The sequence below is a fragment of the Aptenodytes patagonicus genome, chromosome 24 (genome assembly GCF_965638725.1).
Source record: "Aptenodytes patagonicus chromosome 24, bAptPat1.pri.cur, whole genome shotgun sequence".
NCBI lineage: Eukaryota > Metazoa > Chordata > Aves > Sphenisciformes > Spheniscidae > Aptenodytes > Aptenodytes patagonicus.
Genome location: NC_134972.1, coordinates 5268799 through 5279742, shown reverse-complemented (window position 1 = coordinate 5279742; position 10944 = coordinate 5268799). Strand labels below are relative to the sequence as shown.

General features: G+C 64.1%; 2 protein-coding genes across 2 annotated transcripts; both read left to right on the top strand.

The window, feature by feature from the left end:
- The first annotated feature begins 2516 nt into the window (after positions 1 to 2516).
- LOC143170534 (actin, gamma-enteric smooth muscle) lies at positions 2517 to 5956 on the top strand. The gene is made up of 9 exons (XM_076358897.1): positions 2517 to 2554; positions 3325 to 3496; positions 3618 to 3746; positions 3843 to 3953; positions 4538 to 4622; positions 4726 to 4887; positions 4981 to 5172; positions 5408 to 5589; positions 5700 to 5956. The coding sequence occupies exons 2-9, from the start codon at positions 3371 to 3373 to the stop codon at positions 5841 to 5843; spliced, it is 1131 nt and encodes a 376-aa protein (XP_076215012.1). The 5' UTR covers positions 2517 to 2554; positions 3325 to 3370; the 3' UTR covers positions 5844 to 5956.
- A 907-nt stretch (positions 5957 to 6863) lies between these two features.
- DGUOK (deoxyguanosine kinase) lies at positions 6864 to 9767 on the top strand. The gene is made up of 7 exons (XM_076358808.1): positions 6864 to 6942; positions 7290 to 7402; positions 7489 to 7670; positions 8164 to 8311; positions 8862 to 8977; positions 9102 to 9201; positions 9444 to 9767. The coding sequence occupies exons 1-7, from the start codon at positions 6864 to 6866 to the stop codon at positions 9468 to 9470; spliced, it is 765 nt and encodes a 254-aa protein (XP_076214923.1). The 3' UTR covers positions 9471 to 9767.
- Positions 9768 to 10944: the final 1177 nt, after the last annotated feature.

Sequence of the window (10944 nt, the reverse complement as noted above, 5' to 3'; positions counted from 1 at the left end):
AACCCGCCCTGTCTGTCCAGCTGCACCAGCTGTGACTGTTACACCTTAAAATCGCTCGAAGCGGGGGGGTTGAACTTGGTAGGAGCTAAACCCCGACAGAAACCACGCTTTGCAGGGATGGTTTGTTTTTCTGCAGCAGTGCGGGTTGCATGTTTTGGGGGACTCCCACGCAGGCAGGGGCTGAGGCTTATCTCTGCCTCGGGGATGGGAAGGGACCCAAACCCCTGCCCGAGCTTTCATGGCTGGTTTGTCCATCCTCGGCGGCAGCCCGAGAGGTTTAAAGCGCAAACGTTACCCTTATACGGAGGTGCCGAGGGCCAGCCTGCACGCCGGGAGTTTTGAAATCTCACGGCAAACCAGGGATTGCCCCCCTCCTCGTCCCGCGTTCATCCCAGCCCGGGCCAGCCTCGCCTGTGCCGTGGGATGCTTGGCGTTCCTGCGAGCATCCCAGGGCCGCCGGCCACCCTCCCCGCGGCCGCCGAGTGCCGGCAGAGCCGGCAGCTGGATTGGCTGTGGTGGCCGAACCTTTCCTTTTTAGGCTGCACGCCTGCTCCGGCTCGGGGCTTTGCCGCCACGGTCCCAGCTTCAAACTGGCTGTGCCGAGGCTTCCCCTCCTGGCTGGCTGCGGTGCCGGGGGTCGGGGCGGTTTGGGGATCCTGCGGGGATGGGGAGCTTGGAGCCGACCTGCCTGTCCCCGGGCAAACGCCGGGGATAGAAAAGCGGCGGGACTTGGCGCTGCAGAGCGGGGTCTCGGGGCGACACCCCGGGCTTTGCACCAGCCCGGGGTTTGGGGGTGTCTCTGTGGCTTTGGGCGCGGTCCCCCCCACCCTGGGGTGGGACAGGGTCCTGCCACTGGCTCCGTGCAGCCCACCGGCACGGCCGTGCTCCCTCCGTGCGGGGCTCTCCCAGCGCCGGCATGGGCTGCTGCCTCCATCCAACCCTCCTTCCCCCCCCCCCCCCCCGCCTGCTGGGTTTGGGGTTAATTTTTTTTTTTTTTTTTTACTTTTTTTTTCCCCAGCATGTCATATATGGCAACCTTTTGCCTCGGTTACCTCATGTTTGGCGGCAGACCAAGGGAACCGGGCTGGGACGCCAGGCGGCGGCAGGTCCCCGGGGCTCGGGGCGTGCAGTGGGGACACCGACGAATGCACGGCCAGGGGACCCAGGGGACAAATCCAGCCCCCGTGTGCTGAGGTCTGCCCCGAGGAAAGGGGATAACCGGGGCAGAGCCACCAACTGGGGACATTGCTGGAGGTGCGAGCGGGCTGGCGGTGCTGGGGAGATACCATGTCCCTGGCCTGCCCCGCAGGGTGACAGCCTGGAGTCCACTCCCTCCCTCCGGAGCCCGGGGGGGGGGTCACCAGGACTCTTGAGTCCCTTGTGGTGGTAGGACCCTGCAGCTCTTGGTCCTTATTGCTGCACCGGTGCCTTGATGTCCCTGCCCTGAGCACAGCTCAGGACCCCACGAAGCAAAGCAAGAGGCGGCCTAGGCACCCCGTGCCTCAGTTTCCCCATCTGCAACCCGAGTCCCCGTAGCTCGGGCTGGTGGCTCTGGGGCATCTCTCCTGCCTCCCCACTCCCCCCCCCCCCCCCCGGCCCGGGTGCTCGGGGAGAGTCCCCGGTGCAGGACCATTGCCCTTAAAAAGGCAGCTGGGAGTTCGGCAGCCGCTGGTTGGCCTCTGCGAGGGCCACGGGCTGCTGCGGCTCCGCTCACCTCCTGCCAAGGCTGCATCCGCAGGGCCGGGGGTGGCTCCGGCCCCCCCATGCTACATTCAGGCACGGGGATCAGGGGACAGCACCCCCATCGCCCCTTGGGGGGTCCGGGCTCATCCTGCCTCCAAAATCCTCCCGGGGAAGGGGTGAGAGCTGGGTGCACCCACGACACAGGGCTGGGCTTTGGACCCACCAGTCCCGGCCCTGCTCGAGCCGAGGATTTGGGGGACGAGGGGCTTCGGGGCACTGAAAGCCCAAAAATGGGGGCAGAGAGAGAAAACCCCAGGGAGAGACATCCCAAAGGTGCCAGACGCCAGGGAGACATGGGGGAACCAAGGCCGGGAGGAAGCGATGCACCAACCCGGTGCATTTCCAGTGTCTCGGCGATGCCAAATTCCCACCCCAGCTGCGGGGTGTCCCCCACGGCAGAGCCCCGACACCCACCTCCACCCGGGTGGGGTTTCTCCATGCTCTCCCCAGGAACCGGAGATGCTTCCACCTCCTTTTTGCCGAGACCGTCGCTTATAAGGACTTGTGTCTCACTTGTTTATCGGAGCGGAGCATAAAAGGAACAGACTCACAAATGGGATGTTGCCTCCCAAGCATCCCCACATACATTTTTCTTACAATAATTAACCGTGCTGGGTCCTACCATCAGCCCAAGGTCAATTTAATGAAATAAAACACCTTATATGGCCATATGGCTAACACACCATCATTTAGCCTATTTAGGGTCTTTGTTTAGAGAGGATCCGCCTCTGAGGTTTCACGGGCTCGCTGGTATTTATACCAAAGGCGCATCGGGACTCAGTCCCAGAGGAAAGGAGCTCTTGCGTCCGCGGTGAGTACTGCCCAGCCCTGGTTTCCCTTTTGCTTGCAGGAGAGTGGGAAGGAAAAACACCCCGGGGGGGAGTTCGGGGTGCCCCAGCGCTTATGGGGTGGCCCCGGCTCGCTTCGCGTGGCACGGGGAGGGTGCCAACCCCGGCACGACCCTGCAGCCGGGGGCTTCCGGGGGCAACGAGAGTTGGGCTGCGGCCAAAGCAGGTCGTGCTCTTCCAGAAATCCCTGTGATTTGGGTTTTTTTTCTTTTTGGGCTCCTGCGAGGTTTTTGCCTGCTTCCCTCCGGATTCGGGAGCGCATCTGCTAGCGGAGGGCTATTTTTTTCCCATTTTTGGGAAAGGACGCGATGGCAGAGTGGCAAGGGGCTGCTGAGACAGGACCGGACGAGAGGGACGCCTGCCTTCCCCCTGCCTGTTTGGCGGGCACTGGCCGGGGACGGTGACACCGGAGCTCCCCAGGGAGCACCGCTGCCGGGCGAGCGCGGGCAGCAGGCTTTGGCAGCGGTCCTATTTTGGGCACCGGCTGGCGAAGGATGGAGAAGCAGCGTTGGCACGGAGCGGCACCCATGGGGGACGAGCATCACCCCACTCTCAGCATCGTCGCACCGGGGCGGACCCGGCAGCCGCCCCTCGGCACAGCCCGCGGAGGATTTTGCGGGGCTGCACATCCCCAAGGACTCCAACCCTTCCGACAGCCAAAGCCGGACACGGTGGCGCGGCGTAACCCGGTCCCCACCCACCCTTTAACGCTGTTTTTCCCCCCTCGCCCCAGCTTTTCCCCCAGGTCCCCCTGAACACCAACCGCTCCCGGCCCCACCATGTGTGAGGAGGAGACCACCGCCCTGGTCTGCGACAACGGCTCCGGCCTCTGCAAAGCCGGCTTTGCCGGCGACGATGCCCCCCGCGCCGTCTTCCCCTCCATCGTGGGGCGGCCCCGGCACCAGGTGGGTACCCGGGGAGGGGGGGGGGGGGGGGGGGGGGTGAGCGGCAGCCCCCAGGCCACCCCCCACCCTGCTTTAATCACCGAAATGAGGCTAACGAGGCCGTCTCTCTCGCCGGCGTTAGGGTGTCATGGTAGGCATGGGGCAGAAAGACAGCTATGTGGGCGACGAGGCGCAGAGCAAGAGGGGCATCCTCACACTCAAGTACCCCATCGAGCACGGCATCATCACCAACTGGGATGACATGGAGAAGGTGAGACACACCCCACCCCCCCCCCGGGACGGGGAGTGGGTGCCGGCCCTGGCTTCGGTTTGGGGTAAGACCCCGATTCTCCTTTGCCCGCCTTAGATCTGGCACCACTCCTTCTACAACGAGCTGCGCGTGGCCCCCGAGGAGCACCCGACCCTGCTCACCGAGGCACCCCTCAACCCCAAGGCCAACCGGGAGAAGATGACCCAGGTAAGGCGCTGCGGGACCCCCGGGGATGGGGACGGACCCGCTGAAACCGCAGGAAGGGCTGGAGGATTCGGGGGGTTCGCGAGCCAGGAGGGGCCGGCGCAGCGGGGAGGAGCGGGCAGCGGGGTGAAGCTTTAATAAGGGCAGAGCTCTCGGCGGCGTGCTCGCGTGGACCCGCGGGTTTCTCTGCAGCACGTGGACCCGCGGGGCTTGCCACACAACGCGCTGACCCACGTTTTTTCCACGCAGTGCACAGACCCACGTGATTTTCTGTGCAACGCCATGACTCGCGTTTCCACGCGATGCATTGACCCACGTTTTTTCCACGCAACGCGCTGACCCACGTGTTCTTCAGTGCGACGCAGCGATCCATGTGTGGCTCTGTGCAATGCATTGACCCGCATGTCCGTGCAATGCAATGGTCCGCCTATTTTTTTCCATGCAACGCAACGATCCACCTATTTTTCCATGCAATGCACTGACCTTGTCTCTCCGGGAAGGCACGGTCCCCGTGCGTTGGGGTGGAATGTCACTGGGGACCCCCATGCCCCCCCTTAACCCGCTGCCCCTCTCGCCCTCCCTCCCAGATCATGTTCGAAACCTTTAACGTCCCCGCCATGTACGTCGCCATCCAAGCCGTCCTCTCCCTCTACGCCTCCGGCCGCACGACCGGTGAGTAGGACACGCGGCATCCACCGCCCGGGGACCATCCGTGATGGGGAAGGGATCAAGCTGGCTTCGAGCCCCCTCCCTCACCTTCCTTCCCCCTTCCCAGGCATCGTCCTCGACTCCGGGGATGGCGTCACCCACAACGTGCCCATCTATGAGGGCTACGCTCTGCCCCACGCCATCATGCGTCTCGACTTGGCCGGCCGTGACCTCACCGACTACCTCATGAAGATCCTCACTGAGAGGGGCTACTCCTTTGTCACCACCGGTACAGGGTCGGGGAGGGAGGTACGGGGTGACGGGGGACCCCGTGGTGCCGCTGCGGCTCCGGGTTGAGCCTGTTCGCCATCGTCTCCCGCAGCCGAGAGGGAAATTGTGCGTGACATCAAGGAGAAGCTCTGCTACGTGGCCCTTGACTTTGAGAACGAGATGGCCACGGCCGCCTCCTCCTCCTCGCTGGAGAAGAGCTACGAGCTCCCTGACGGGCAGGTCATCACCATCGGGAACGAGCGTTTCCGCTGTCCCGAGACCCTCTTCCAACCCTCCTTCATTGGTGAGCCCACCCCGAATTGTCCTGGCTGTCCCCTAGGTGGTTGCCCGCCATCCCCACCACCCCACCAGCGGGCAACCAGCTACCATGGGTGCCCCACAGAGGCGTTTCGGGGCTCCCCCAAGCTCTTTTCACCCCAAACGGGGGGACAAACCCATGGGTGACCCCATGGCTCTTTTGGGGGGCCCTGAGGAGGCATGGGTGGGGTCAGGGTGCTGACAGCCCCCTTCCACCCCAGGCATGGAGTCAGCCGGCATCCATGAGACGACCTACAACTCCATCATGAAGTGCGACATCGACATCCGCAAGGACCTCTACGCCAACAACGTGTTGTCCGGCGGCACCACCATGTACCCTGGCATCGCCGACCGCATGCAGAAGGAAATCACGGCGCTGGCTCCCAGCACCATGAAGATCAAAGTAGGTGGTGGTGGTGGGAAAACCATGGCAACCAACGCCCCAAATCCTCTCCCGGCGCAGGTTTGGGGTGGGGATCAAGGGGTGCATCCTAACGGTTCATGTCTCGGCAGATCATCGCCCCGCCGGAGCGGAAGTACTCAGTGTGGATCGGTGGCTCCATCCTGGCGTCCCTCTCCACCTTCCAGCAGATGTGGATCAGCAAACCCGAGTACGACGAGGCCGGACCCTCCATCGTCCACCGAAAATGCTTCTAAGCCCCCTCCCAGTCCTGTGGTGGTCCCCCCGGCCCGGGCTGGGGCACCCCGCTCCTCCTCAGTCCCCGCTGCGCCTCCCCGACACCCACTGCGCATTAAAGCCTTTTCTCCAGGCTCTGCCCCTTTTCTGGGAGATTTGGGGGCGTTGGGGGGTGAGAGGGGTTGGGGGGGAGCTGAGGGTAATGGGGGGAGTGATGGGGGAGCCCCAACCTCACGTTGTTGCCCATAATCCCGTGTCGGTGCCCCCGATGTCATGGTGATGCCCTCGACCCTGCCTTGATGCCTCCAACCCTGCGTCAATGCCTTTGACCTCATGCTGTTGCCTCCAACCCTGTGTCGATGCCTCCAAACCCATGTCGATGCCCTGGACCCCATGTTGGTGCCCCCAATGTCGTGTTGGTGTCCCTGACCCCATGTTGGTGCCCTTGACCTCATGTTGGTGCCCCCGCCCCCGTGTTGGTGCCCCCAACGTCACATCGACGCCCTCAACCCCGTGTCGATGCCCCCAACCCCGTGTCGATGCACCTGACCCAATGTTGTTGCCCCCAACCCCATGCTGATGCCTCCAACGCTGTGTTGATGCCCTTGACCTCATGATGGTGTCCCCAACCCTGTGTTGATGCCCTTGACTCCATGTTGATGCCCCCAACCCCATGTTGATGACCTTGACCTCATGCTGGTGCCCCCAACCCCACGTCAATGCCCTTGACCCCATGTTGGTGTCCCCGCCCCCATATTGATACCCCCGACCCCATATTGGTGCCCCCAACCCCATGTTGGTGCCCCGCCCCCGTGTTGGTGCCCCGCCCTGTCCTCTCGCCCGCGCTGCCGGGACATGCTGTGGGCGGAGTGACATTTGCATAAATTACCATACCACCCCCAGCATTGCGCGCGCCTTCAGCCGCCGCTTCCGCGGCTGCTCCTCCCTCCCCCCTCCCCCTTCCCCCCCTCCCCCCGCCTTCCCGCGTGTTGACGTCACGGGGCGGCAGCGCGCGCCGGCCATTACCATGTCATTAGCATATGACGCGGGAAGGCGGAAGCGGTGGCGGGATGGGGCGGTGCGGGGCCACCCTGCTCCTGGCCCTGGAGGGGAACATCGGTACCGGGGGGGGGGGGCGGACAGCGGGGGTCCCCGGGGTGACAAGGGGAGGGTCGGTGGCTTTTGGGGGGGGGGGGGCGTCTGCCTGGGGAAGGGGCTGGGGGGGGGAGGCCAGGAGGATTTGGGGCGCGATGGAGGTGGGGGGATTTGGGGTGCTTGGGGGGGGCGCAGCCTGAAGCCTCTCGGGGTCCAATTAATGTCTGTAATTAATGATTCTTGCTGCCCGGCGCGGGGACGGGGACGGGGACGGGGACACCCAGAAAACCTGCGTTACCCGACGGCAGGAGCCGGGGCGGGGGGACACACGGGCTCACCCTGCGCTGCCCCCCCCTCCTCCCTCCCCGCAGCCGTGGGGAAATCGACCTTCCTGAAGCTGCTGGGTGCCACCTTCCCCGAGTGGCACTTGGTGACCGAACCCGTGGCACAGTGGCAGAAGGTGCCAGCCGGCGGCACGGCGGAGGTAACGGCGGGTACCGGCTGCGTCACGGCACCGTTCGGCACCACGCCGCGGCGGGACGACCTCATCCCCCATCTCTTCCTTCGTAGGCGTCCGTGGGCTCCACCAACCTTCTCCAGATGATGTACCGGGAGCCAGCCCGGTGGTCCTACACCTTCCAGACCTTCTCCTGCATCAGCCGGCTGAAGGCGATGCTGGAGCCGCCGCCCGAGCGGCTCACCGGGACCCCCCACCCTGTGCGGGTCTTCGAGCGCTCCGTCTACAGCGACAGGTACCCAGCGCACCCAAATTAAAACGGGAAAGAAGAGGGGTGAAGGGATGAAACGGAATAAGGAGCATCCCCGCGGCCTGGCTTGTTGCCCCTGGGACCCCCGGGGGGAGCAGAGCCCACGGCTGTGCCCAGCGAAGCCCGGAGCGATGCTTAATTATAGAAATGTGCTTGTTGAATAATTTGGGGCTTTGTTATATCCCAAATAATTCCTGCTTGCAGCTGCCACATCCTCACCCGTGTCAGGCGGCGGCTCGAAATCCCTCAGGTGATGGATGGGCTCGGTAGCGGTGAGCTGCGCCGGGTGGCTGCGTGTCGCCCATCATCGCTCAGCCCCAAATTAAGGATTGCCGCCTTAATTAAACACCCGCGGTTCCCCGTTGGTGCAAAAAGGGTGGAAAAAATGGCCGTGAAGCTGCCTGGGCGTGGGGATGGCTTGGAGGTCCCGATGCCGGCGATGCCGGCTGCCCTGTCCCCTCTCTCCGTCCCTTCCCAGGTACGTCTTTGCCAAGAACCTCTTTGAGGCCGGGCACCTGCAGCCGCTGGAGTGGGCCATTTACCAGGACTGGCACGGCTTCCTCCTCCGGCAGCTGGGGCCCCGCGCCGCCCTCCACGGCTTCCTCTACCTGCGGGCAACGCCGCAGGTGGGTGCCGGTGAGAGCCCCCGTGTTCAGCGGGGAGGGGGATGCGGCAGGCGTTCGGCTCCGCTCGGAGCCCGGCGAGCTCCTGAAATTGCCAAGACGTTGGGTTTTAACCATAAATCGCTGGCCCGGAGGAGTGGGGCCCGCTCCCATTCCCATGGGAATGTCGGTGGGAGTTTTGCTATGGATCCTAGAGCGGATTTTGGGGAGGGAGGGCTGCAGCATCCTCCGGGGATGCCCAGTGCCCGACTGCGGTCCCTCCCCTGGGGCTGCTTTGTCGGACGCTGACATCCCGTTAAGCTCCCACCTCCCTGCATCCCGTTAACCTCCTTGTATCCCGTTAACCTCCCTGCATCCCGTTAACCTCCCATCTCCCTGCATCCCGTTAACCTCCTTGTATCCCGTTAACCTCCCTGCATCCCGTTAACCTCCCATCTCCCCTGCATCCCGTAACCTCCATCTCCCCCACATCCCGTTAACCTCCCATCTCTCCCGTCTCTCCCGTTAACCTCCCATCTCTCCCGTTAACCTTCCCTCTCCCGTGTGGGTGCAGACGTGCCTGGAGCGGCTGCGGCAGAGGGCAAGGAGCGAGGAGGGGGGGATCCAGCTGGGGTACCTGCAGCAGCTTCATGCCCAGCACGAGCGCTGGCTGGTGGAGAAGACCACGGAGTGAGTCCGAATCCGTCCCCCGCAGCGCTCCCCCCCGGCACCCAGGCCAGCCGCCGTTTTGGGGTGACCCCCCTGATTTTGGGGGTTTACTTGGTTTAACCCCTTCTCTCCCTCCCTTCTCCAGGATCCACTTTGCGGACATGAAGCACGCGCCCGTCCTGGTGCTGGATGTGGACAAGGACTTCGAGCACGACGCGGCCATGCAGGACGTCCTCATGGCGCAGGTGGGCACAGCCGAGGCGGCGCGGCTCGGCGGCATCCCGCTGCCGGGAGCGCCGGGACCGCGGTCGGAGTCGTGCTGACCTCCGAGCCCTCGCTTCATCTTCATTTTTCCATGGAAAAAATAATTTCCACACCAAGTCCAAGCTGGTTTAAACCTCAACCATCCCGGTGCCATCCTGGCACCATCCTGGCGCCATCCTGGTGCCATCCCAGTGCCGCGCTCTCAATCGGCTTCTCCTTGCAGGTGGAGGCTTTTGCGACGGCGCTGTGAGCCGAAGCTTTGCTGTTGCGCCCCGACCCTCTCTGAGCGCGGCGGCGGCGGCGGCAGCATCCCTGCCCACTGGTACCCGCGCCGAGCGGCGGAGCCGGGAAAGGAGCATCGCCGCCGTGAGCTCCGGACGAAGATCCTGACACCAAGGACAAAGGACAAGTCCTGGTCCCCAACTGTCCCCCCCTCGGTCCTTTTATTTTGGGCGAGGGGTGTATTTAAGGCGCTGATAGCACGGGATGGTTTTAAGGCGAATAATCGGAGGCGCAACCGTGTGATGAGCTTCAGGGCGGCGTGGCACGCTCCCCGCGCTCTCCCCGCGCGCTTGGGGGGCCAGCTCGCCGCCGCGACCCTCTCCCCATCGATAGGGCTCCCCGGCCGGGGATGCCAGAGCCGAGGATGCTCCGTAAGGTGGATTTAATGGGCTGGTTGAATTCCAACGGAAAATCATCGTGGCTCGTGTTTAAGTTACCCCAACCCCCATATTTTATTATTTTATATATATTTTTTTCCCCCTTAAATTAAAAACAAAGTGACGTCGAGGTCTTCTGCGTCTTGAACCACAGGCGGGGGGGAGCACGGCATCGGGGGGGGGGGGCGGGGGGCTCCAGTGGGTGCTGTCCCGCGGGGGGATGTTGTTCCTCCGGTTTTGGGGTGTTCACAGCCGGGGGAGCGGGGGGTGACCCCACGGAGGCGGGGGGGGTGGTCAGGCTGGGCTGGGTTTGGGGGAAAACCACGGGGATTTGGCACCCGCTGGGTGGTTTTTGCTGGGGAGGGGGGGTTGGCTCTTTAGGGGGACCCCTTGGTGTGGGGGGGAATCCCCCCAGGGTGGAGGGGGGGCGGGGATGGCGGCCCGACCCCCCTCCGCCTTTAGGGGAGGCTGCGGGCGGGGTGTGCGACCCTACATAAACACGGGCGGGGCGGGGCCGGCAGGGGGCGGGGCCGAGCACGTGTGAGGGGCACCTGCCCCGGAGGTACCGGGGGCAGCGTGGGGGGGCTGGGGGGGGGCTGTGGGGCAGGGTTTGGGGCAGGGATCGGGGGGCTTTGGGGCAGGATATGGGGCAGGGATATCGGGGGGCTATGGGGCAGGGTTTGGGGCGGGGAAGGGGGGATTTGGGGTGGGGGGGCTGTGGGGCAGGATATAGGGCAGGGTTGGGGGGGCTGTGGGGTGGGGGGCACAGGAGCCGGGCTGCCACCCCCGGGGTTTTCTCCAGCGACCCTACAATAACAACAGAGCAGGACCTGCACGGATCCCACTAACGACCCTACAATAACAACAGAGCGGGGACGCCGACACGGACCTACGTCCGACGACCCTACAATAACAACCCGGCATGGACCCATATCCGACGACCCTACAATAACAACCCGGCATGGACCCATGGCCGATGACCCTACAATAACAACCCGGCATGGACCCATATCCAACGACCCTACAATAACAACCTGGTATGGACCCACAGCTGACAACCCTACA

What these genes read in the sequence shown, in the direction of transcription:
- LOC143170534 (XM_076358897.1), top strand. Translation starts at nt 3,371, where the DNA reads ATGTGTGAGGAGGAGACCACCGCCCTGGTCTGCGACAACGGCTCCGGC. An exon ending in ACTGGGATGACATGGAGAAG is followed by an intron (nt 3,747 to 3,842) that starts GTGAGACACACC and finishes TGCCCGCCTTAG; the next exon opens with ATCTGGCACCACTCCTTCTA. An exon ending in CCAGCACCATGAAGATCAAA is followed by an intron (nt 5,590 to 5,699) that starts GTAGGTGGTGGT and finishes ATGTCTCGGCAG; the next exon opens with ATCATCGCCCCGCCGGAGCG.
- DGUOK (XM_076358808.1), top strand. Translation starts at nt 6,864, where the DNA reads ATGACGCGGGAAGGCGGAAGCGGTGGCGGGATGGGGCGGTGCGGGGCC. An exon ending in GGCCCTGGAGGGGAACATCG is followed by an intron (nt 6,943 to 7,289) that starts GTACCGGGGGGG and finishes CCCTCCCCGCAG; the next exon opens with CCGTGGGGAAATCGACCTTC. An exon ending in CAGCCGGCGGCACGGCGGAG is followed by an intron (nt 7,403 to 7,488) that starts GTAACGGCGGGT and finishes CTTCCTTCGTAG; the next exon opens with GCGTCCGTGGGCTCCACCAA.